This window comes from Aulonocara stuartgranti (genome assembly GCF_965226115.1).
Source record: "Aulonocara stuartgranti genome assembly, chromosome: 6".
NCBI lineage: Eukaryota > Metazoa > Chordata > Actinopteri > Cichliformes > Cichlidae > Aulonocara > Aulonocara stuartgranti.
Window position 1 is genome coordinate 30,269,641 of NC_138944.1, and position 26,808 is coordinate 30,296,448.

Here is a 26,808-nt window from a genome sequence, read left to right on the forward strand (position 1 = left end):
TCCAATACATCCCCTCGCTCCCTGCCTCGCTCCAATGACAATACAAGACATTAGGCAACCACAGAGGAGCGCTTCAATTCCTAGTCGTCTGAACAACTGGAGAGGAGGAGAAGGCAGGGGAGAGGAAAGGGGGGAGGGGTGTATCAAGAGTGCTTTGTCTGAGCTGACTTTTCAAAAAACAGCTGGCACGCTCCACTTCCTCTGCTCTGGTAGAAATATTAATGTGCTTAGGGTGTTGAGGCTCAGATAAAGTCAAGAGTACAAGTGGAATTTGGCCAGCATATACTGTCTGAATAAAATATTCCATTTTATGTGCAAGACTTCGCCAACATGTAAGCACCTCCCCTTTTCTCTGCCCCCAGTAGTCAACTGAGTTGGGGGACTGCCAGAGAATAAAAGAAAAAAAAAGGGGGTCGAGTTAAAAAGAGAGCGATGGATTTACCGAGGAAGGCTGAAGGCGAGACGGTCCCGTTGCTGCGTGACACCATGACGCTGATGCCGGTCTCCACAAAGGGCACAGAGAAGTCGATGACCTCCGACCTCTCCTCGTTAATGGTCAACGAGCCAACGGCCATCTCTGCCTTTTTATACACCACCTAGCAACCAGAGAGAGAGAGAAGCACTGTTATACCGAGAGCATGACTTACTGCCTACACTGTCAGAAATAAATACAGTGAGCTCTGTAAATATTTGGACAACATCACACAGTTTCACTCTGACTTTTTCCTGCTTTTTATTTTGGATGTGAAATATCACATTGTATCACAGGGTATAACTCGGAATGTCAGCCGTAGTTGGAGGGCAGCTCCAGCCAATCCGATGAAAAGTGAAAGTACAGCTGTCTTTTTCATTGTGCCACCATTTGTAAATGTCTCAGTGTATTGTGACAGAGGGACATTCTGCTCATGAAGATGTCTTTTTTAGTAGGAAATAAAATATTATGCTTTTCTTTTTCAAATGTAATTGTTGAAAGGCTTCTAGTGGTCTGATCCGTGAACGATCTGTGGATCGTAATGTCAGGTTTCATTATCTCTGGTGTAAATTTCAGTTTAAAGGTTTCCCTGTGGCAGCGTTTAGGTTTAATATGATCTGTGGCTGAATAAATCATTTCCAGATAAGATAATTGATAGGAATTGGGTAAGACTGATGGTGTCCTGTCCCCTTTTTAAATCAGGACCCACGGACATAACTGTTCAGTGAAAAGAAACAAGCGGCTGGGCAGTCGTTGCATTTCTGTTACACTTTGAAGCTAATCAAAACAGATTAAAGAGTACCTCCCAGTGCTGTGTTTTGAGATCTGAGAGTGCAAACTGTAGGTTTGAGAGCAAAGCTGATATTCTATGTTTTTCATATTGATAACAAACTATGTGAAACAACCAGAAACATTGAACTGATCCAACTAATCGCATTGTTTTTATAGCCAAAGTCTAAAACATGCCTCGGTGCCCCCAGGGCTCCATCGTTGTCCTTAAAGTAATAAAAAGAAGTCATTAGATTTACAAGTTCCCTCATTAGAATTAACACAGGCACTGCAGTTTATTTCAAGTTCATCCCACTTAAACAGTATTGCTCTTGTACTGAGACATTAATTAATTTAATTAAAAAAAACAATTGCGATTACTGAGCCTCTTTAAAAAAAACCCCATTAGCAATCCATTTTTTAAGAATCACTTTTATCGGTATTAAAGGAAATGAAAGTGGGAAAAATGCCCCCCCCCCCCTTACGGCTTATTCATTTTTACTTTGCTAAATATTATTGTTTAACTGGCCCCTTGCCTCTCAGCCCATTCACGTTTCTAGGACCATCAATTATTACTCATTTGGCCAAACTAGCATGGCTCATTTACCCACGATGCCCTGACAGACCGGTTTATGGTTAGTGAGATAGGTCTGTCACCCCTAACTTGTCATTTGTCAACAAGTGTCATTACTAATGTGAAGAAGCATATTTTACACTGCATCTTTTAATAAACGTAACTAAATGTGGGTATTTGGGAGTCTCGTTTGGTGCCTAAACCAAAGCAGAAAGTGAAAATAAGCCAAATTAAATACAAAACACAAAGGTCCCAAGTGTCCAACCTTGAAGCAGATGGCCTATAGCAGCAGAAGACCACACAAAGGATCTGAGGCTACAATTTGCACAGGCATACCAACATTTTCCTGGTCTTATCAGTCTGGATTTCTAATGTGATTTTTGGAAGTAAAGGTCAACAACATGAAACCATGGATCCATCCTGTCTTCTGATGGCTGCTTCAGGATAATGCGCCATGTCACAAAGCTCAGATCAACTCAAACTGGTTTCTTGAACATGACAGTGAGATCAGTGTACTCAAATGGCCTCAACAGTTGACAGATTTCAAAACAACGGAGCACCTTTGGGATGTGCTGAAATGCGATTTTCACATCTTAGACAATCAAAATCAGCGAGCAATGTTTCGAGCGGCTTGCTAAAACTGTTCCATGAAGAATTTCGGTAGTTCTGAAGGCAAAAGGGAATCCAACCCAGTGCTGGCAAACTGTAACTAGCTGTAACTAGCTACTAAGTGAAAACGTGGGCATTGTTGATTTCTAAAGGCTGCCAATATATCTGTGTGCCAGTATGTGAAGGAACCAACTCTAAACGACATCTTGTGTGTAATTAGGAAACGCAGGTGGCATCTCACAGAACATCATTATATTACGCCCGGAGAGAGAACAGGTTTCATTTTGCAAAAGTAGCCTGGTAGCGTAAGCATAAAAAAAACTTAGCAGGCAGCACTACGTCACTGCTATACTTAAAGTTCTATTTCATATCATTGTTAATTGAAATGCTTGCACAGAAAGTCAGACTCACAGAATATACATTCATTTATTAAGAGAGAGACAGGCAGTACCTCTCCAACCATGCCATTCCAGACGTTGTTGATCTTCTTTCCATGTTTCCCGTTGGTGACCAGGTAGAGATCATAGGTAAACTTCACATTCCTGGCTATCTTCTTGAGAATGTCAATGCAGAAACCCTTGCAGCACTGCTTAATATAAGCGCCTCCTGATGTGCTGTTACTGCAACAAGCATATGCACAAACAGAATTAGGTCATTTTTTATATCAGAGGACATTTGAGTGTTATGTGTGTAACTGTGCGAGCTGCCTGCTCGCTCCACATCTGGTGGTTCCATCAAACTGTAAAACTAGAATTATGACACTACTAAAGGGTAGAGAGAGCTTTCAGTCTGTGTGTGAGGGACTGTGTGTTTCCCTTAGTGCCAGCTACCCAAACCAGATGAAAACACAGGGGTACCGAGCATAAGCTACTGGGCTTTAAATAGAGCCAGGCTCTACAGAACAACCAACCCACATAATTAAAATATCAGCTGTCCTTTCCTCATCTGTCTTCTGTGTCCTTTTCGCTCTGCCTCCTCGGTGTTTCTCAGCTTTCGTCTGTAGGAAGATGCTGCCCCAAAAAACTCCGCAGCCGCACACATAGGATGCACAGAATAAACTTTTCTGACAGCCGTCCCCGAGGACCTCAGAGCAGTGAACTAAACTGCATTGTTGGATCAAATGATTCTCATAATCTATTAAACCCTACCAGCATTTTCAAAAGCATTTCCATGAAAAGTTAATTCCGTTCCCATGTCAGCAATCTTTGATGTAGCGTACTGTATGCGGATGGGAGCAGCAGCTCTGTGACCTTTTCACTTGCCTTTTTCGCTGACTCCAATTCAGGAGAAAGTTCATGAAGAACTGAGGGATTCACGCGCACAGAACACCGAGAACGACTGTCAAAGACACGACACATCAAAGGATTAACAGATCCTTTAACTGCAGTCGACTGTATCTGCGGCGCATCATTACTGCGTGTACGAGAGAGACAGAAAGAGCCAGAGCAAGCATCGTATACGTACGCGTGAGTGAGTCTGAGTATGTAAAATCTCAGTGTCGCAGGTGTTCTAATGCACACATACTGTATACATTCGTTTTTCCCAGCTGGGCTCTCTCTGAACATGCAAACACACAGACACATATACACACACACCAACAGGCTGTCTGAGGTTCACATATAGTACATCTCTTTGATTATTTTCATAACAACAAACAGATGCAAATGATATGGAAGTAGTGACTGTGTAAATGTAGCAGCTGTAGGGGTTTAGATACTGTATACAGATGTATGGACATCTGCACATGAAGTGCTGCACATAAACATGACAAGTGTAGAAGAAACTTGTCTTTTTACCTCAGATTTTAGAGCAATCCCCTCTAGCGGATGACTGGTTAAGGTCACAAGTTAAGCTCTGTATGAGAGGTGATTCAGATGTCTAATAGTCCTTGCCTGCAGTGCTGATAATCTCAGAGGTTGTTATGATGCATCCATTTCTCTGAGGCATCTCCCGTCTGCCTTCTTTGAGTTCTACAGATGCAAAACCTTTAATATGGTGGCTTCCGGCTGTTAAAGAAATCTTCAAAGAAAGTAATTACCGGTGAGTTTTTGCACTTCCCCTGTGGTTAGCAGTGACAGTCCTATCCTATCCTATCTATGCTAACCCACGCTAATGACTATCCTGAACAATTTCAACTATTTTCTGCTGTCTGGATGAACCGACGCATTGATGACACAGAATGCTTCAGAAAAGAGATGTTAGTTGAACATTAGGGCTGTGTTGTGGTTAATGAAAGCACACATATGGTACTCAATAAGTGACAAAATTAACCTCAGTCGATTATAATGCATATTTAGGGGCTCCAAACTGGACATCCAAAATGTGCAAATGAGCAAAATAGAAAAGCTGCCTTATCTTGTCACGGAGAGCCACTGGTCGAGGTGTCCATTTGTAAAGTAGATAAATGGAGCAAATCCAAGAGGAGTTTAATTGAGAAAGTTCTACTTTCACTGTATATCTGAAAAATATCTTCTTTTTGTTTATACATTCAAGACGGCATGCGACATATTTCAGCCTCTACAATAATGCCTTTTAAGTTCTTTCAAAGAGAAGAGTCCTCAGTATTGTTTGACATGCCGCTGCTGAAAAAAGGCTCAAAAGCTCTCTGCTGGGCTGACTTAAAAACAAATGTCATGTACGTTAAAACACATTGAACTGATATGACATCTGAGGAATCTATATTTGATGTTATTAAAGGCCTATTATCAAAAATATCTTTTCATCATTTTCATCTTAAATCAACTGAAAAATTATCAATTTGTTGCAACACAAATGACATGCAGTGCAGAACAAACATCAATCAATGAGGTGGACAGTAACAGTAAAAGTGTACTATGTTGTCATATATATATATATATATATATATATATATATATATATATATATATATATATATATATATATACACACACACATAAAATAATCACATTAAATGAAGTAGCATGGCAAAGCCTGTGTGAATTTGTGATACTGTTGTCAAGAGTGCTGATAACAGATAACAAAATGTTCTGGGATCCAGATAAAGACATCAGATATCAGATAAAGACTTGCTAAAAATAATGATAAGAAAAAAATTTAAGCAAACGGGTATGAGGGTTGTTTTTAATGTGAGTGAGGAATCAAGATATTCAAGGGAATATTTTACAACACAGGATATGGAGCAATTCTGCTTTCCCGCCTGGAGTAGAAAGGACATTTTGCTGTTGGGGAAGAGCAAGAGCAAAAAAAAAAGAAAAAAAGAAGAAGAAGTCAAGGCCAGGTGAAATGACGACGAAGCTGCCGCAGGGAGCAGAGAGCTAAGTGGCCAGTTGTAGCAGAGCACAAAGCACAAGCTGGTGAGTTTGGATAGGCCGCAGCCTGCAGATATGGACGCACGACTCCCCGAGGAGCCTTGAGCGCCAGGACCAGAATTTAGAATTCGATGCGAACAGCCACCGGTAGCCAGTGAGGAAGAAGAGTGTGGAGGAGGTGGGGAGCGCAGGGAGAACTTGGGGAGGTTGACGGCAGGGCAGGCTGCAGCGTTCTGCTGAACAGAATACTTTACGAGGCCGGCTTGGTGGATGTTGCAGCACTCCAGATGGCTGATGACAAAAGGTTGGGCAGCGTCCCACATGAAACATCTTTTCATTTTCTGTCTCCAGGCGTGGTGCAGGCTGGGGTTTGTTCTTTTTTTTATAACATAAATTAACCTCTGCTAAAATTGTTACACATAACTGAGTGCCCCGGAGTTGCCCAGAAAGCTATGTTCTTGGTATGAAAACAAAAAAGGCTGAAAGAAATTTAATGCCTCTGATGATCAACATTTTCTAATCTACTGAACACTGTGTTGATGCCAAGATAAGGTGCTTGTTTCACAGAATACCACATATCAATAATAAGTTTATTGATATAGCACCAAATCACAATAGCAGTAGCCCCAATGTGCTTTTTATTGGAAGGTAAAGACTATAATCAGACGGCTGCCTGTGAGCAAGTACTTGGCGACAGTGGGAAGGAAAAAGTTCCTTTTAACAGGAAAAAATCTCCAGCAGAACCAGGCTCAGGGAGGGGTGGACATCTGCCACTAGCGGCTGGAGGTGAGGGGAGGGAGACAGGACAAAAGACATACAGTGGAAGAGAGTCGAATAATAACTAATGATTAAATGCACACTGGTGTATAAACACATAGAGAGTGAAAAAATGAAGAAATACTCAGTGCATCATGGGTTGCCCTAGCAGCCCAGACCTGTTGACATAACTAAGCCTAACTAAGAGAAGGTTTAGGGTCACCTGATCAAGCCCAAAAAGCTTTATCCAAACAACTGTCTTAAACCCAGTTATTTAGTATACTGCATGTACTCTTCACATGTACAGTATACAGTATACAAAAACTTTTTAATGTTGTACGGATACGAGGATGTTTTAAATTTAATTCCCCCCTCAAATTGTATCCCCGTTCCCTTTTAGAAAACATTTTTAGAATATTGTCAGGAAGCAGGTTAGAAATATCCTGTCTCAGAGTGACGCTGAAAAACTAGTTCATGCATTTATTACTTCCAGGCTGGACTACTGTAATTCATTATTATCAGGATGTCCAAAAAACTCACTGAAAAGCCTTCAGCTAATCCAAGATGCTGCAGCAAGAGTACTGACAGGGACTAGAAAGAGAGAGCATATTTCTCCTGTTTTGGCTTCCCTTCATTGGCTTCCCGTTAAATCCAGAATTTAATTCAAAATCCTGCTCCTCACATACAAGGTCTTAAATAATCAGGCCCCATCTTATCTTAATGACCTTGTAGTACCATATCACCCTATTAGAGCACTTCGCTCTCGCTCTGCAGGCCTACTTGTTGTTCCTAGAGTATTTAAAAGTAGAATGGGAGGGAGAGCCTTCAGTTTTCAGGCCCCTCTTCTGTGGAACCAGCTTCCAGTTTGGATTCAGGAGACAGACACTATCTCTACTTTCAAGATTAGGCTTAAAACTTTCCTTTTTGCTAAAGCATATAGTTAGGGCTGGACCAGGTGACCCTGAATCCTCCCTTAGTTATGCTGCAATAGATGTAGGCTGCCGGGGGATTCCCATGATGCATTGAGTTTTTCCTTTCCAGTCACCTTTCTCACTCACTATGTATTAACAGACTTCTCTGCATTGAATCATATCTGTTATTAACCTCTGTCTCTCTTCCACAGCATGTCTTTTATCCTGGCTTCCTTCTCTCACCCCAACCGGTCGCAGCAGATGGCCGTCCCTCCCTGAGTCTGGTTCTGCCGGAGGTTTCTTCCTGTTAAAAGGGAGTTTTTCCTTCCTACTGTCGTCAAAGTGCTTGGTCATAGGGGGTCATATGATTCTTGGGTTTTTGTCTGTATCTATGAAGCGCCTTGAGGCGACTTTTGTTGTGATTTGGCGCTATATAAATAAAATTGAATTGAATTGAATTGAATTAGTGCTGTTGCTTCACAGTAAGAAGATCCTGGGTTCAAATCCACAATCTGGCTAGTTTGCACTAGTTTCTCTCTGGGTATTCTGGTTTCTTCCCACAGTTAAAAGTCGTGCAGTTGTTAGAGTTAGGTTAATTGATGATTCTAAATTACCTGTCAATGTAAGTGCAAATGGTTGTTTGTGACAGACTTGTGAGTTGTCTAGGGTGTACCCTGCCTAACAATTCAGGGTTATTTCCAAGCCCCCCTGCAACCAGGATAAAGATAGGATGTTAGTTGTTGTAGATCCATTAAATTTTTATGTTTACCAGACTCTAGACTTTGTTGAACATTATGTAATATGAAGACAACATGTAGTATTTAAATGAGCAAGTAGTATTGGGGTAAATGTTATTTAATAGTGTTGAAATACAATGACAAAATTGTGAAGGATTAAAATATTCCAAGAGCTCAACTTACTTCATCTAAACATGTTTCAATCGTGTTTTATGAACACAAAATGCACATGTTTATTGATTATGAAAAAGTTGCGTTGATTGAACACAATTGTTTAAGTTTCTGCCAAAGCAAAACATTTGTGTGCAACCAATGTCCACTATTGAATCAAGTAAATCCAACATGGCCTTTTTTTCAGTGCAGAATCAAAAGATCTTATAATCAAGCTCAGGCTGAGAGATCCGTTGGTTGTTTTTGAACCCATAAATTCAAGCCAACCTCTTTAAGAAAACAAAAATCAGGAAGAAAAAACTGTATTAAATAATATTTTGAATAAGTTCTCCAAGTCACACGTAAAACCCAAATCATGAAAGGTGCAGAGTACCACCGGGGGGTTTAATTTTCCCATTATGAGTAATATCCACATTCTTCCAGGATCCAAGCACGCACGGCCTTAATGAGAGCAGTGTTAATGTACAATATGCAATATGAGGAAAACAATAAGCAGGGTTACTAATTAGCTGTATTGCAATATTTAAAAACAAGCAACACATTCAGAGCATTTAAAATAAAACACAAATCAAACCGAACTAATGAAACAATAAAACCACAGAGGGCTGCACTTGCCACTAAAGCGGCAGGAGAAACAAAAATCGAGTATACCGACAGATTGGCATTAGCGAGCTGACAGCAACAGAGAGCAATTAATTATTAATGCTGACAGAAATGATTACCTCTGAACCAAATGAGAACTCGGGCTGTGTGTGTCGGTTCTGTCTCTGACACAAGACTTTTATCTTGTACAACACTGGCAAAGAACAGACAGCGGGAAAAGAATACAAAAATCGAGCTAGGCGAAAGCTGCTCCTCTTATAGGTGCGAACGTTTTCAGTCAAGTTGTAACATGGGATGCAGAGTTTGTGAGTTTAGTATTAAGTTGTGCTGAAGCGTAATCGAGTTTGCCTCGATTACAGTGCAAGCTACGTACTGTACATTTGGATTTCAGACTAGAGGACAAACAGATGGTGAATCATTATTATATAAACTAAAAACGAGTGGGCCCAGTATAGATCCCAAAAAGTGCAAGAACAAAGGGCAGCTGATTGACAATCATCCTGTCAGACACACTGAGACTGGTTAGAGAGGTGTGATTCTGTTCAGCCAAGAGATACACAAACAGATGAACTAACACTACCTGTGTCCTAATGAGACTGAACCTATTCGAAGAACAAACAGGTATCTGTCTCTTGTAGCGAAGTATGGCTAACAACCTGGCTTGTGATTTTATGTGGGCAGTGGGCAGGTGTGGGTGCAGGTACTTACTTTTTGACGTGTTTGCGGCAGGGCACTGAGTTTCTCATGCAGGTGCCAGTGAGGATGTCTACGTTGTCCACAATGACGAAAGGTTTCTCTTCCAGAGTGACAATGGAGAGGTGGTTTTCATCGGCATCCTCGTCCCCATAGGAGTTATACCTCGGCCACACCGGGAACATCAGCGACAACGTCCCATTCTCCCAGCGGCCCATCTGTGAGCACGGGAGGAAAAACACACCAAAAATCACTCCAAAAATCCACAAAAAGACATCTTATTAAAGTTTTTTCTTTCAATTTTCGCACTAATTTGTTACCTTCTCCCACTTCCTTTCCACATTTAGGACGATCACCACCAGTTTTGGGTTGGCCTGGTAACCGTCTGGAGTAAAGGATAAATCTCGGCCTTCATTCCACACGTGCATCATGTGTCTGAAACACGGGGGGGGGGGGGGGGGGGTGCAGGAAGATTTGTTGTTGATTTGCATCTGCTGGAGTGTTTGTATATGTGCACAACAGCAAATACGTTCAGAATAACAAGTTAAGCACTCTGTAATCACCGCAAGTGTCTCCACTTCAAATCAATGTTGTCTTCACCCACCATGTGTGCGCAGATGCCTGAGTGTGTACGCGTGTGCGTGCATATATTTGTGTGTAGGAGTGGGAAGAGTCAGAGGCCATGTATCTCTCCCATCAACATTCTGCATTGATTTCTCCACAGATATATGCCTGAAGGACAAGTCTCTGGTGCAACAAGGCTGCCCTCACTCTTTTACTCACTAAAGCTGTCCTGCATACGCAAACAGATCCTATGCTGAAACGTTTACACACTCGCTAAAGCGAAGCAGCAGAGAGAAGTAAATGATCACACACAGTGATATGGGGATTAAAGATACACTCGCTCCAGTGAAACAATTTTCAGAAGGAGAGGATTTCTGCATGTGAGGACTGGGATAATAGTGTGGATTCCCACTAGGGGAGAGAAGGCCTGTCCAAGAACGTTTACCTTAAAGACTGAATCACAGGCAGGACAGCAGCTGTCCAATACAGACAACACCTTTTCTCTGACACCTTGTGTTCTGTTTTATTAGAAATTGTCTGAATCATCTCGACACCGCATCGTGTGATGCCGTACAAATGAAATATCATTCAGCTAAAACAGAATATTTCAGAAGGCAAACATCTGCTTTATAAACATATTCATACTCTGCACAAGATTCCCCTTTTCATCCAGAAGAAAACTGTCTCAGTCCATCAGCTATCTAAACATACATTATCTGAATTACTATTAAAAAGGAAGAGTTAAAAGCAGGTTTTTTATGTGAGCTAACCAGGGCACGGGGCCATGAAGGAGTCATGCGTGCACTCAGATATTGCGACAGCAAGTCAAGATGCATAAAAAGAACCGTGTGAGCACTGTTTAGCACGCACCCTGCAGCTGAAAACTATGATAATTACACTCCAGTTCAAACAGGTGGGATTTTATGTTGTCCCATCTCCAGGAGAGGTATTAGAGTTAACACACATAAATATTGTAGTCGGACAGTGGATTAGAGGGAGCTACATTAATCATCTGTTCTTACAAAGACTTGGAAAAAGGCCTGTGCTCTGTGAAAGCTGGCTCCACTCACACTGAGAAAAAGTAAACAAAAGGTCCCCGTCTCCCTCGTGTACTGGCACTGCAAAATAAATAAATAAGTAAATATAGATATATGCGGTTTAGTTATGTCCTCTCCCAGCAAACACAATAATTAAATATAAACCTACACAGCCAAACATTACAGGCTTCACTCTACAACCAGACCTACCTCTGTCACAGATCACAATGCTTTGGACTATAAGGGGCACGTCAAGACAAATATATATTTTTTTGTGTTGGAAAAATCTTCCCGGTGCAGCAGGTGATGCCCTTGTCACAGCGCATCGCCACGGCTGAGTACATGTAGCGGAAACGCTGTGGCAGTTTATTCTGGGAAACTGCTGTCGCCTCCTATTTCAGGTTTGTTACCATTTTGGGGGAAAAAAAGTTTCTGATGTAAACGAAAGACGCCGCTGTGTTTTTGAGGCATGCAGGAGAACCAGATCCTGTTTGTATTGTGATTCCTTGTGTAATGAAAATGAAATGTAAAGCTACATTATGAAGTGGGTTCAGCGATTTTTATATAAATGTATCATCATCGCCTAGAAATTCAGTAGAGGTTTAAGTAGTACGTGGAAGAAAGAGTTGCATCATAGAAATATATGAAACCCCCTCCTTCAGTAAGTGCAGTTTTTAATGTGGATCCTGCTACCACTATGTGAGAAGCACTTTTCTATTAGCTGAAATACTCTTTGAGCACTTTTATGAAAGTATGAATAAAGAAGAAAGGCAGGCTTCTTCCCAAATTCTGTATTATGGCAGAGAGCATATTTTTAGAGGAAAGTGACAGCTTAGGGGTTTGCACGCTACACTGGTTCCATCAAAAAGAATAACCTTTTGAAATTTACAACAAGGACAAACCTTCCGTAAAAACCTGTATCATTGTGGAGACCAAATAAGCTCAACTAGAGTCTGAGATATTAATTCCTGTCAAGCAAGAATGACAGAAAATCCGGCGGGTCTGATAGTGTCTTTTAAGTGCCGGATTATGTTGTCCTATTCCTCCCCACCTCGCGTTGTTTATATGCACACTGCGGCAAGATTGTATCTAGACTAATGTATGCAGAATCCTGATCACAGCCTCACCACTTTTCCGAATCAGGGTGGGGGAAATCCAACCTGTCAGTTTATTATCACAAAAAAATTGGCTGCAGTTGTTTTGACAAATATGCAAATTCTATCTAATAAGTTAGTGAGACAAATGAGGTACCTCTGACAGTAAGAATAGAGCTCTGAATAAACATTTGAGTTCCTGTCGAGGTCTGAGTTATATTGGATCAACCTGTCAACAACAGCAGTGTTGTATATGCCTTGATATACACTGTAGCGGCCTAATGGGAGAGAAAAACGGGATAATAAAGCCATAATGGTGAAAATCGCACTGTGGCTCTCATTCTAATGAGCCAGCTCATAAGTCATCACCAATGTGCAGACCCTAGCAACATGACCTTTATATTTTCAGTTAGTTTAATATAGACTTCTGAATTTATAACAGCATATTAGCCACTGCATGCTTCATATTCAAGATGCAGTCACAATATCACTCCGAAAAAAAACTTTACAGAGGCAGTTTAGCTAACGGCCCTGTAGCAGCGACTGCTCAGTAGCTCAGTATGAATCTGCATGCTTGTGTTTCTCTGTGTGTATGTGCGCGCCTGTACATCACAGAGACTTCAGAGAAGAGTACATTATCTTGCATGCTGGTATGCACACCTACACACACCTTCTGACATACACTGTATGAGCCCCCCACAGATCAAGTAAAAAAGAAATCCAGACAACAAAGCTAGTAACACCTGCTCTAATCCAAACTTAATGACAGTCGATGTGAAGCAAGGTGCACACGCAGAGGTTCACACTATCATACACACACGCATACACAAGACACATCCTAAGCTCTAGTTAACACAGGGTGGCAACAACAAGGAGGTCTGCCTGAGGTCTCCCAGCTAAGGAGGCAGAATGAGCTCACACACCGAGCAGCCGTGTACACAACATCTAACAGTGTTAAAAGCCATTAGAAATCACAGTGTTTAACACTGCTGTCATCTCTGCTTCCTTTCTCTCCTCTTCCCCTCTCATTACTACATTAAAAAGAGTTATGTAAGGCTGCCGAACAGTCAGCCACAAAGCCAACCGAGTTATGCAAGTTCCTGGACCTTGATCTCCTCGCAATCGTCACACATCCACAGTTACACACACCTGCGCAGGGCACTAGGTGGGAGCTTCCCCGGGCTCCTGTCTGATGCTGTGCTGTAGCAGCTGCTCTGGGCTTCTGGTAGCTCTCCCTTCTCCCGCAACATGAAGGTGGCTGCAGAGGAAATGATGCCCACCCCATCCCGCACCCGTGTCTCGAGCGGGTACTCCCAGTCATCATAGGACACAGAGATCATACCCAGGGGGAAGACCTGAGAGGGGGATGAGAGGACATCTAAGAAACGACACATATGGTTTGTAAGCTTCAAGTTTAGTTTAATTTGACATTTTTACCCCAGATTTGAAACATCCATATGCATTTCTCAAAGGTGTCAGGCGGATGATTTATTGGTTCTGTCTGTCCTCCGGAAATAATTCATAGCTGGCTACTAGATGCGTGTGAACAGACTGTATGTCTATAAACTGAATTACTCATTCAGGTATCGCCTACATCTTGCAGCTGTCATTGAAAAAAAAAAACTGTATAGCTCAAACTTTATCTCTCTGAAGCAGACTGAGCAAACATCAGAAAAAAAATGCAGGCACAGCAATCTGTCTGTCTACCCTACAGTACTTTGTTTTTACATTTTACTTTGGCTTTAGTTGTAGAGTCAGATCCATGACTGAGAAAGAAATCAGAGGCGGAAACCCAACACAAACAGGAAGACTCGAGCCAGAGATGGAGAAGAATTAGGAGAATAAACATTTGAAAGGCTTTTGAGATGTGAGTATTTTATGCCTTTGGGACTGATCATATGTTGTTACGTACAAAGTTGTGTAAAAGATGACTTTTTGCTGGATTATCTGTAAATTAGTATGCTCTGACATGAACTGTATTAGCGGTCAACATGATTTGTCTTTGAAGCATCTTTTAATATGTAATACATGGATTAAAGATAAAGTTTCACAAATTCTGGGAATTCTGCACAGACACACAACGCCACTTGTCTATGTAATCGCATCTGCCTGCCAGCCCCTCTTAACCCTACTAATTAAGAATTTCTGTCTTGCTTGTCTGATCTACGGACAAACAAAAACAGGTAGAAACACAATATTGCAACCAGGGTTCAACTGCCAGAGTAATTGTTTTGGCTGGAAGCTCTGATTTCCTGGAATCTTGCTGTCGTGAGGTTATAAAGAGTTTAACAGCGTTCAAGAGTCGAAACCAGCCAGCCCATCATAAAACATCTATCACAATTACATTTGATATTTTAATCTGTAATCTTCATATATATATATACAGTGGGGCAAAAAAGTATTTAGTCAGCCACTGATTGTGCAAGTTCCCCCACTTAAAATGATGACAGAGGTCAGTAGTTTGCACCAGAGGTACACTTCAACTGTGAGAGACAGAATGTGAAAAAAAAATCCATGAATCCACATGGTAGGATTTGTAAAGAATTTATTCGTAAATTAGGGTGGAAAATAAGTATTTGGTCACCTCAAACAAGGAAAATCTCTGGCTCTCACAGACCTGTAATGTCTTCTGTAAGAAGCTTTTCTGTCCCCCACTCGTTACCTGTATGAATGGCACCTGTTTGAACTCATCATCTGTATAAAAGACACCTGTCCACAGCCTCAAACAGTCAGACTCCAAACTCCGCCATGGCCAAGACCAAAGAGCTTTCGAAGGACACCAGGAAAAGTATTGTAGACCTGCACCAGACTGGGAAGAGTGAATCTACAATAGGCAAGCAGCTTGGTGTGAAAAAATCAACTGTGGGAGCAATCATCAGAAAATGGAAGACATACAAGACCACTGATAATCTCCCTCGATCTGGGGCTCCACGCAAGATCTCATCCCGTGGGGTCAAAATGATCATGAGAACGGTGAGCAAAGATCCCAGAACCACACTGGGGGACCTGGTGAATGACCTGCAGAGAGCTGGGACCAAAGTAACAAAGGTCACCATCAGTAACACACTACAACGGCAGGGAATCAAATCCCGCAGTGCCAGACGTGTTCCGCTGCTGAAGCCAGTGCATGTCCAGGCCCGTCTGAAGTTTGCCAGAGAGCACATGGATGATACAGCAGAGGATTGGGAGAATGTCATGTGGTCAGATGAAACCAAAGTAGAACTTTTTGGTATAAACTCAACTCGTCGTGTTTGGAGGAAGAAGAATACTGAGTTGCATCCCAAGAACACCATACCTACTGTGAAGCATGGGGGTGGAAACATCATGCTATGGGGCTGTTTTTCTGCCAAGGGGACAGGACGACTGATCCGTGTTAAGGACAGAATGAATGGGGCCATGTATCGTGAGATTTTGAGCCAAAACCTCCTTCCATCAGTGAGAACTTTGAAGATGAAACGAGGCTAGGTCTTCCAACATGACAATGATCCAAAACACACCGCCCGGGCAACAAAGGAGTGGCTCCATAAGAAGCATTTGAAAGTCCTGGAGTGGCCTAGCCAGTCTCCAGACCTCAACCCCATAGAAAATCTGTGGCGGGAGTTGAAAGTGCGTGTTGCTCGGCGACAGCCCCAAAACATCACTGCTCTCGAGAAGATCTGCATGGAGGAATGGGCCAAAATACCAGCTACTGTGTGTGCAAACCTGGTAAAGACCTATAGTAAACGTTTGACCTCTGTTATTGCCAACAAAGGTTATGTTACAAAGTATTGAGTTGTATTTTTGTTATTGACCAAATACTTATTTTCCACCCTGATTTACGAATAAATTCTTTACAAATCCTACCATGTGGATTCATGGATTTTTTTTTCATATTCTGTCTCTCACAGTTGAAGTGTACCTCTGGTGCAAATTACTGACCTCTGTCATCATTTTAGGTGGGGGAACTTGCACAATCGGTGGCTGACTAAATACTTTTTTGCCCCACTGTATATATATATATTAGGGGTGCAACGATATTCGTATCGATATTGAACCGTTCGATACAGTGCTTTTGGTTCGGTACGCATATATATCGAACAATACAACATTTGTAATTTATTTTATCAACTTTCCTTCTGACGATGCTGTCTGTGTTGAGCGCTCAGTGAATCTGCGTTCGACTACTCCGCCTAGGCTGCACTGTCGAGCGCAGATCCACTGAGCGCTCAACACAGACAGCATAGTCAGAAGGAAGAGTGCAGGGCAAGCTAGCAAGACAGAAGTTAAGCTCTCCTTGCAACATGGACCTCCCCCATTCAGATCTGGCGTTTGGAATTATTTTGGTTTTCATGTGACGTATGACCCTGAAGGTAAGCGAGTCATGGACTAAAGTAAAACAGTATGTTGGATGTGCCATGCAATGCTCAATTACATGGGAGGGAACTAGTGTGTTAGCGTAGTTAGCTCGTTAACGTGTTGGCCGTCTAGCCCCATGCACGGGGCGATCGGCGGTAGCTCGTTAACGGAGATTTGCCGTGTTGTGGCGTTAAGGTCATTTCAACGAGATTAACCTGAAATCACTAGTGGGAACACAACGAATATGACTGCACATTTACGCCGACATCATCCTAGTGCAAAGACAAAAACAACAAGCATGCTACTAACTTTAGCCGAGTCATTTAGACAGCTGTTAGCACATGATTCTCCTTATGCTGCTGAGAATATAGCCCAGAAGAAGCGGATAGTATAGCTTTTATTTTGGAAAGAGACATTTCTCTGTAATAAACTCTCTTTTCCAAAGATGAGTGATTCCTCAATCAGATACAGGGCTCGCAATATCGCTAGCCCGACGTCCTGGAGCTAGCGATTTTTTTCAGTCGGGCTACCAAAATCTATCTCTTCCCTGCCCGTCGGGCTATTGTAGGAAAAATATATGTCAATGCTTTCGCATTCTTTCAGAAATGTAGCTGGGTAATTATGTCATTGGCATCGGTGAGCCACTGTCAATATGTGACATATTGAAATCGCGTTTGAATTTGCGCTTGTTTTTTGCTTTCACTTTGCAATCGTGCGAACTATGTATAGAGAGCGACAGCACTGATCTGTGAGTGATGAAAATTTGTGCACCAATTCCTCTGACATCGTCTTATTAATCGTTAGCTTACTATGCAAACATGACAAGTGAAATCTCCCGCAGCAAGCTTAAACATGTGAGAGGTTGATCGCGCAGAGAATCGCTGAGCTTATGTGAGTGAGTGTGTAAAAGCATTTCAGTTCTGCTGAGCCAAATAAGACAGGTCAGGGTGAAGAAGTGACAGCCAAAGAAAAGCTTACCACAAAACGGAGAAGTTATGACAAATGAGACTATAAGGCAAAAAGAAAGTGCAGCTTTATGGTTTCATGGACAAAAGAATTTCTGTGGCTGCAATATGACGAGCTAAATAACCAGGGCTGCACATAAGTGGTCCGCAGGTGCGCATTCGCTGTCAAAATAAAAAACGCGCACAAGGGTTAGGGTTAAATTTAAAAACTGTACTTTTGAGTTAAAATATATATTTATAATTTTAATAAATGACAAATTAAAAAGGCATGAACATTTTTTTTGTATCGAAAAAATATCGAACCGTGACACCAAAGTATCGAACCGAACCGAGAATTTTGTGTATCGTTGCACCCCTAATATATATATATATATATATATATATATATATATATATATATATATATATATATATATATATATATACATACACACAATATGTCAGAGTTTTTATTTATTTAAACTAGATGTGAAACAATTAATTAATCTGTGGGTACGGAGAATTATATTATTTTTTATGTAACTTTTCTCAAAAAAGCTGACCATGTATCATGGTCAGCATTCATAAATAAGAGGGGAAATCTGGGATAGTCAGCAGATGACCTGCAACAGCCTGGGATCAAAAACACGGCTTGTTTTATCAAACCACACAAAAGTGGCCACCTGTTACTACATATGGGACCTCACTACCTCAGGGGTAAAGTCTGGGTTGCCAGTGGTGAGACTGGACACGATCCAGATGTAACCAGCTCCTATCAGACCCAAGGACCGAGCCTCCTCCATTATATACCTGTCAAACAAAGGAGACAGATCCATTGCTGAAGTCTGTGAAGGCAGTGTGTGACAAAGAGACAGAAATGGCGCAACGAAACAACACACGCAAACACTTACACGGCTTCATCCTTGGAGCAGTAGAGCAATATAACAGGACTCTGGATCCTCTTGAGTGCAATGTGTGATTTAGAGTTTGGGTCGCCATCCACAGCATCTAGAGTCACCACACTCTGCATGTCCCATCGCACAAAGCTGTAACAATAAACCATTAAACAATAACACACAGCTTGTCAGCTATCATAAATAAAGGAAAGAAAACAACATGTGCGTTTGTGTGTGGTGTTTTCATTACCTGTGATCCACAGTTACCCTCAGCGTGCTTATGAATTCCTGGTACCCGGGGAACTTGGATGTGACGATAGAAAAAACATGCCAGTCGTATTCCTCCATGATAGCAAGCATGAGCAGAGCCTCCTGCTGAAGAGCCGCGCCGAACTGGAAGAATGTGGATTTCTCATCCTGCAATGACATGTGGGGCCAGCAGCACAGACAGTCAGCAGATTTTTCAGAGGAAGTAAATTAATTGCAGAAAAAGGGATAAAAAAGGCACTGGAGTCTATGTGAGCAAAAAACCAGAATTAGAGCCCTTTTCAATTTTACAATCAGCAAGACAGACCGAGAGAAGAAGGGAGATAAGAGAGACTTGCAAGAGCTGGAGAAGCGACAAGTAGAGAGGGAAAATGGGAAAGGGACGAAGAGATGCTGAGAGATTCCGACAACAAGTGAGACTGCACAGCAAGAAGAGTGACTGCCGGCAACAAGGGGGCCTAATGGTAGGAGATAACTGCCTCATAACTCACAGGTTTGATTCACTTCAGCACTCCGTAGCCAATATACCAAACAGCCAGGCATTGTCTTGAAAGGTAATTGAGCCAAATACTGATGTCTCCAATCATGTGAACTGACTTAAAAACATTTGAGTCATTATGTTTTGTTTTTTTCCTTTTCCCCCCCGTGCTAACTGCAACAATATATAAAGTCATCCTATAACTGTCTCATTTGGAAACCATCGTCTCTAAACTGCGGATCGAAATGTTCACAGCTTTGGAGCAATAACTCACAATGCCATACACACTTAAATCATTTCGTCTCAGATTCAGGAGGAAACTGTGTGAGAGTAAAAGAGCAGTATGCACTATCAAAACCAAAGCAGCTGTTAAGCAGAATGAAACCCCAAACCGAGTGTGAAATAAGTTGCTAATGATCGCAGAATGTATATTTGCATGAAGGATAATCTACCCCCAACAAACAGACAGCAACACGGCCGAGCCACTAGAGACGGAGGGAGAAAAGAGGAGGAGGGGGTGGGGGTGTGGACGGGGAGAAAGAGAAAAAGGCTGAGAGGGGTGAATGAGATGGAGAAAAATGTTCCAGCCTTCTGAGTGAGATTGAGATACCTGCTGCAGAAGAAGTGGGGGGAAAAGTATGTGAGCGAGAGAGAGAGACACTGACATCAAACCCTCCTTCACTATGACTGTGCCTCTATTCTGCAGGCAGAAAGATCACACGCGCACATACATGCTTTAACACTTTCAGCAGAGGGCATCGAAAAACGTGACACATTAAACATCAAAGCCCTCGTGAACACAGACGAAGAGTCCGTTCTTCTCTTCAGTTGTGCGTGCATGTGTGCGTCTATGCTGTTTGCGCACGTAGTACTTTGGTCCAACAAAAATTTCTCGGCTGTAGCCGTAACGCACATCAGATCCAACACGCCTCCCTCAACCACAAGAAAAAAAGGAGAAAAGTGGGAAGGGGAGAGGATGAAATTGTACTTCAAAAAGATCTATCTTGCTTTTTTCATCTGTGTGTGTGTGTGTCTTTATACTTTACTGAGGCTTAGAAAAAGGAAAAAAAAAAAAGAAATCTCCCTCTGTGTGGCAACAGGCACATCCTCAGCTCTTCCTAGATAAGAGGGACACACAAGCACAGGTACTACCACACACTAACACTCGCTTATATTCAAGTGCACAGCTGTACACTCACATATAAATCAGTGCTGCGAGTGAGATTACAAGCAATCTGATTTGTCAGGTAGCCGGTCAACCTAATTATCTGCCAGAGCTTTAATAACGGTGATGATTTTGGGTCACTCTTTTCTACTTTTGACCACTGCAGATTATTAGTTGTCAAGGCAAATTGTTAAGATCCGGAACAAAGGAACATCCTGACATTGCAACAAAGTCCGACTTGCCTGATTGTCTGAGTCGTCTTGTAAACAAGACCAAATTTACATATAATAGCCACATTATCTAAATCATTCATGTGTAAATGAGTGCACTCAAAATGACTGTAATAATGCATGTGCACAAATGCAGCAAGTGTGTCAATATCGGAACGAGGAAGCCAGCAAGCCATGAGTGATTTTTACCACTGATTAGGTAATTATTGTACTATGCACCTCGATTTTCACATTTAAATAAGTTTGCCTAGCCTGAAAGGTTTCGAGATTGTTGGTTGGACACATAAAGCAACTGAATATAAGGAGTCTAAAATATCTTGTTTTTAATTTTAGCATTGTGTGCATTGTATTGCAACACACACAAAGCTACTTAGGTGGTGCTAAAAGTTATATGTACTGACTGGCCACTTCATTTGGTACACCTGGTCAACTGCTTGTTAAACCTAATATCTTATAAACCTAATCTACCCACACATGGCAGCAACTCAGTGCTTCCAGGCATGTAGACATGGTCAAAACAAACTGCTAAAGTTCAAATAGTGCTTCAGAATCAAAAAGAAAGGTGATTTAGGTGACTTTGAATGTGCATTGTTGTTGGTGCCGGACGGCCTCGTCTGAAACAAGCTCCTCTGCTGTAATTCTTTCACACAACCATCTCAGTTGTATACCAAATGGTCCAAAAAAGAGAAAGTATTGAATAAGTGGGAGTTTTCAGGGTGAAGATGCCTCGTTGATCTGAGAGGTCAGAGGAGAATGGCTGCTTGAAAGTGACTGGGAGGCAAGAGTAACTCAAATAATCACTCTTCTCTATACTCAAGGTATGCAGAAGAGCTTCACTGCAGAAGAGAATCTCTGAAGATGGACTACAGCAGCAGAGGACCACAGCCTGTCAGCTAAGAACAGGACACTGTGGCTATAATACGCACTGGCTCACCAAATTTGGACAATAGAAGATTGCCTAGGCTGATGAGTTTTGATTTCTGCTCCAATATTTAGATGGTAGAGTGCGAATTAGGTGTAAACAACATAAAGTGTGGGTCCATCCTGCTTCGTATGAGCAGTTCAGACTGCTGCTAGTGATGAAATAGTGTGGGGAATATGTTCTTGGTAGCTTTGGACCCCCTAGTACCAACTGATCATTGTTTAAACACCACAACCTACTGGAGTATTGTTGCTGACCATGTCCATCAGTTTATGACCTCGTTGTACCCATCTTCTGATGGCTGCTTCTAGCAGGTTAACACACCATGTCACAAAATTCAAAAAATCTCAAACTGATTTCTTGAACATGCGAATGAGTTCACTGTATACAAATGGCCTCCATAGTCACCACATCTCAGTCCAAATTTACTGAGGTTTAGAAAAAGTCCTCGTGAACAGTCCAACAGTCCAAGTCTGCAGCGGTGTTTCAGAAGCCAATCAGCCTGGGACTAGCAACGCATACCCAATAAAGTGTCCAGTGAGTGTATGTTCATGGTACATTTACACCTGTCATCGTAATCGAAGCTGCGCTTTATTGAAAATGAACAGCCAAAAAAAAAGAAAAAAAAAGAAAGCCATAGAAAGAAACCTCTTTGTAGGAAATGAGTCTTCTTTGTCTGAGAAGCCCTTTGTATTAGAATAGTAATCTCATTTTAAGGCAATATATCCAACTTTGTTATAATAGGATACTCCAGCTAACACTGAGCTACAGTTAACAGGCTTGAACAAATCGTTTACATAATATTCCAGCAGAGGAACAAGATTGTTTTCCCTAATTTAAGAGTAAGACCTCTTGCATAACTTCTCAATTTAAGCTTCCTAGTAAAACTCTGGATCTAACCAAGACTTGCAGTCTTACATCTCACCATAAAGTCCTATTCATCTCATTTTGAGAACAATATACTATGTAAGAGCTGATTGTGTAAGATTATCCAGATTGTTTTAAGAATATATGTTTTATTTCTTAGTGAAGGTGGTGGATCTGAAGCTAGTTATTCTACAGGAAAATTCAAGCTTAATTACCATCAGCTGTATGAGGCAACATCTTCTTACACTGCTTTCAGCTGCAAGACTGTTGCAAAGGCAAAGACTGTCCAGTAACAAGAGCTTAAATCACACTTATATTTCTTATTTATATAAATGCTGGTGTTGCATCCGCATCAAATAATTTATGTACAAACATTTTGTGTTATCAGCAGTATCATCAGACACCCCATTATGGTTATTAGTTTCTGATTTTAAGTAGAACATTAAGGGTGCACACTGTTAGAATAAACCGGTTGAATAACCTGATGTGTGATCATCCACCCTTTCAGCATCTATCAGCTCTGTTTTCCTGGGCAGGTGTATTAGATTATAGTAGCATATGCTCACAGATCTCTATTCGGAGCAATAAAATGAATAGTCCAGATGGTTTTTTTTATTAGTTCACAGAAACCTACACTTCCTCTGGTCCTTTCATTAGTGAACTTATCACCAGTAAGAAAAAGTCACTTTACAGTGCCTGCATTTTAACTCATCCCAGCCGAATAGGCGCAGGTGTAATGAATAACCCTAATGACTATTGAGATGCATTAAGTGTCCCATCAATCCATTTCAACCAGCCAGCAAAATACCTGGAAAGGACTCACCTAAATGGGAAGCATCCATTGTTACTGGCATCACTTACACCTGTGTTTTTTCTGCCTCAACAGTTAAAAAATGTTGGTTGTTTTCTCCTCCATATGCATCACTTTGGGGACTTGATCAAGCTCCTTCTTAACTTAAAAAAAAAAGCCACCCAAAGCGGCTTTGTGGTTCAGTGACCTGACACAATTTACACAGTTGGAAAAAATAAAGTATGCTCTCAAGGGGTCGAAGGAGAGATTCTTTGCAGTTTGGGATACATTAAAACCATAGCCACCTGATAGATGCTTGACAGCTGCCGTACATCCTTTTCCTGTGTGATTATGATTAATTTTGTGCAAACTATTGCCCTTTAGGTGCACATCTTCAAATATGGTGAATTTCCTTGTATCTCATTTAAATTCACTTTATTCATTTATTTATTTTAATTTTTTTCCCCTCTGGATCGGTGTCCAACATGTTCTTGGGGTGGGGTAAATATATAAAAAGGAGCATTGTGGCCTTGCTACATGTATATCTTCGTACTACATTGTTGATACTCAATAAAAATTAAAAAAAAAGGTCACCAATGACTTCCATACACTTTGAAATTCAGTTCAGACGGTGGTTTGATTCCTCAAACCTCTACACGCTAAAGTGTTCACCGCTCCACTCTCATTGGTACGTGAGCTCATGTTTGAACGGGTGAATGAGAACGTCAAGCAGTTGTAGAACTGCAAATACAATATTTGCAGTTTCATATTTCACATTAATAAACAAAAAAACATTTTAAAAAAGAACTGACTAGATTTAAGTGTCATTTCTCTTGCAGTTTTTTTTTTAAAATGTCCTTTTCTCTGAATATAGTCCTCATTGAAACATTCTTTGGAGAAATCCTTTTTACTGATCTCAGTTAGTGTTTAAGAAAACTTCAAGGACATTTAAGCTAGTTAAAAAAACATATTTGCACTGTGTTGCCATGGATAAGAGTATCAACATGTGGCCAGATTTAGGCACAACTACGGCACGCAGGTATCACTCAGACTCACTCGATGTGATGAAACCTATAAATGTTGAGAAAGCAGTTCGGGTGAGTTGAAGGTTAATGCCAACAACGGATGGAAAGAATGTGACAGGCAAAAGAGGATGAAGCAAGGAGTGTTTTCCACTAGAGAAAGGTGTCTGTTTTTAATGCTGTGCTGCCTGACGCCTCAAAGATCACGGCCGTTCCATATTGATTTTTGGCCTTGTCTCTTGTGTACAGAGATTTTCACGAATTCTCTGACTCTTTTAAAGATATTGGGAACAGCAGATGATGAAATTCCCATGTCCTTTGTTATTTCACACTGAAAAAGGTTATTTTAAAATTGTTTGTGTTTAAGAGAAAGTGATACCCTCCCTGTCTTTACTTCTAAAAGAGTTTCTCTTAGATGCCCTTTTAATACCCAATTATCAAATTTACCTGCTGGCAATTAACATAATTAAAAGTGAGATTTTCCACTTGGTATTTTTTTTCTTTTGGTATAACTTTAATAATCCCTAATTGTCCCTGTCTCAGCTTTTAGACAAGATCATATATTTAAAAAGACATTTTCAGAGTTTCAAAATCTGATGTTTCATTTTTGCCTTTTTAAAACTGTAAAGACCCCTCATACTTTAGACAGATACTCGAGAACATGCTTTCCACAGGCGCTAATTCCATAAAACCTCACATGAGATGTTGGTGAGGACTTTTAGCCTGACTCGCAGGTTTACCTCTAATCTTTTTCTGTTCTTTTTTGTAGTTAAACCACAAATGTTTGTGCTCTTTTTTTGTTTGAGGGGTGTTAAAAATGTACTGTGTGTGTTTGAATTACACGAGTGTGTTTGGATACCTGTGCATATCTGAGTTTAAAACATTTATGACAAAACATTATTGCAAACTGCCTTAGATTACCAACTTAGACTACTAACTGCCTGGATGACTGAGAACCTACACAGACATATATTTGTAAACTGCTACACAGATATAGCTAAAGCCACGGCTGTTTTTCATTTCTAGTATTTGTGTCTAGGCGTTTCTTCGTGTAGTTATTTAAATGATGATTTATGTAGCAGTCTGACACATTTTATAAGACTTGTTTGATTTTTGTTTTTTTTAGTGAAATGGGATGTTTTGTTGGTTTAGTGACGAGTTGTTCATTACTCCTACAGTTTAAAGATTGTAGCTAAGCATTCATTTATTTTCTTAATAGCTCACTCAATTCAGAGTTGCAGGGAAGCTGCAGCCTATTGCAGTGGTCACGGTTTAAAATGCGGGGCACTCCTTTGACAGGTCTCCAATCTATCACAGCAGTGAGAGACAGACACATCCATTCTCATATTCACACATACAGCCAGTTTAAAATCATCAATTAACTTAACATGTAAGTCTTTGGACTGTAGGAGGAACCAGAAGTGCTGTGCAATACTCTAAATTTTGGTATTGATCCGTTACCAACCAAACCCAGGATCAGTATAGCCAATATCAACACCAATACACATATAGTTTCAACTTATAAAGGCATCTTATGTCTCTTATGTGCAAAAAGCGCTATATAAATGCAATCCATTATTATTATTATTATTAAATTACTTCACCTGTTCGTGATTACAACCAAGAATCTTCTTGCTCTGACGCAACAGTGCTGCCGAGGCATCAGAACGCCCCTCTTTTAAAACAATGTTTTGAAATACAGAAATATTTGAAGGAATCAGTATCGTGGAGCTGTCCACCACTGACCTGTGCCTGCAGCAGGGCGTGGATAAAGCAACTGCGGAGTACGGATCAAAGAAAAGGTCAAAATCCGCTTACTGTCCAGACCTAATACCCAGACATGGCTTGTTGACTTTGATTTTACAGCTGTTTATTGTGTCCTGTAATGTGTTGTTCATTTAGATTCAGGATTCTTTGTCCTTTTTCCTTTTCTGTGTTATAATAATAATGGATTGCATTTATATAGCACTTTTCTAGGCACCCAAAGCGCTTTACAATTCCACTATTCATTCACTCTCACATTCACACACTGGTGGAGGCAAGCTACAGTTGTACACACCAAAAACCAAAATATGAATAACCGTGCTGCAGCTGACTGCATGCTGGACTCTTGTTGTTGGCGGAGATCTGACTGGACAGAGGTATCGAAATGTGGTCCTCCAAATTGTACCTGTGCCACTCTTCCAGGAGGACCCTGTCCTATGACTGTTACAGCCGGACAATGCCCACCCAAACACTGCCAGGAACGCCAGAGCAGTGAAGGCCTTTCTGGATCAGGAGCATATCCAGACACTTCCTTGGCTAGCATTTAGTCCAAATACGTGTCCTACTGAGCATGCCTGGGAGATGCTGGGTCGACATTTGCATCAGGGTTAACCACAACCAATGACCATTGCACAGCTGCAGGCTACACTAACCTGGATGGAGAGCAATTCCCTCAACAGATTGGGACATTTTTACAGACCTTGGGCAGACAGGTGTGCTGCGTGCATTGCATCCAGAGGAGGCCATGCCTCATAGTAAATATCTCGCATGTACATATATGATAGTGTCAGTCTAATAAATTGATTTAAAATAAAAACTTATGCTTTATTTTTGGCTAGTATAGATATT

The 26,808-nt window shown here is 41.1% G+C and overlaps 1 protein-coding gene across 5 annotated transcripts in view; it reads right to left on the bottom strand.

Annotated features, from left to right (window-relative positions):
- The window catches only part of grin2ab (glutamate receptor, ionotropic, N-methyl D-aspartate 2A, b), a 131,693-nt gene that overhangs the window by 16,329 nt on the left and 88,556 nt on the right, over positions 1–26,808 (bottom strand). For 4 of the 5 annotated variants that reach the window (XM_082535270.1, XM_082535271.1, XM_082535273.1 and 1 more), the window contains 8 exons: positions 18,705–18,871; positions 18,470–18,604; positions 18,269–18,368; positions 13,429–13,634; positions 9,905–10,019; positions 9,600–9,802; positions 2,875–3,043; positions 443–596 (listed from right to left, as the gene is read on the bottom strand). In XM_082535270.1, coding sequence (XP_082391396.1) covers positions 443–596; positions 2,875–3,043; positions 9,600–9,802; positions 9,905–10,019; positions 13,429–13,634; positions 18,269–18,368; positions 18,470–18,604; positions 18,705–18,871 — 1,249 coding nt within the window. Of the gene's footprint in view, positions 1–442; positions 597–2,874; positions 3,044–9,599; positions 9,803–9,904; positions 10,020–13,428; positions 13,635–18,268; positions 18,369–18,469; positions 18,605–18,704; positions 18,872–21,528; positions 21,583–26,808 lie in introns of those variants that run through there. The other variant, XM_082535274.1, reaches the window with a different exon arrangement.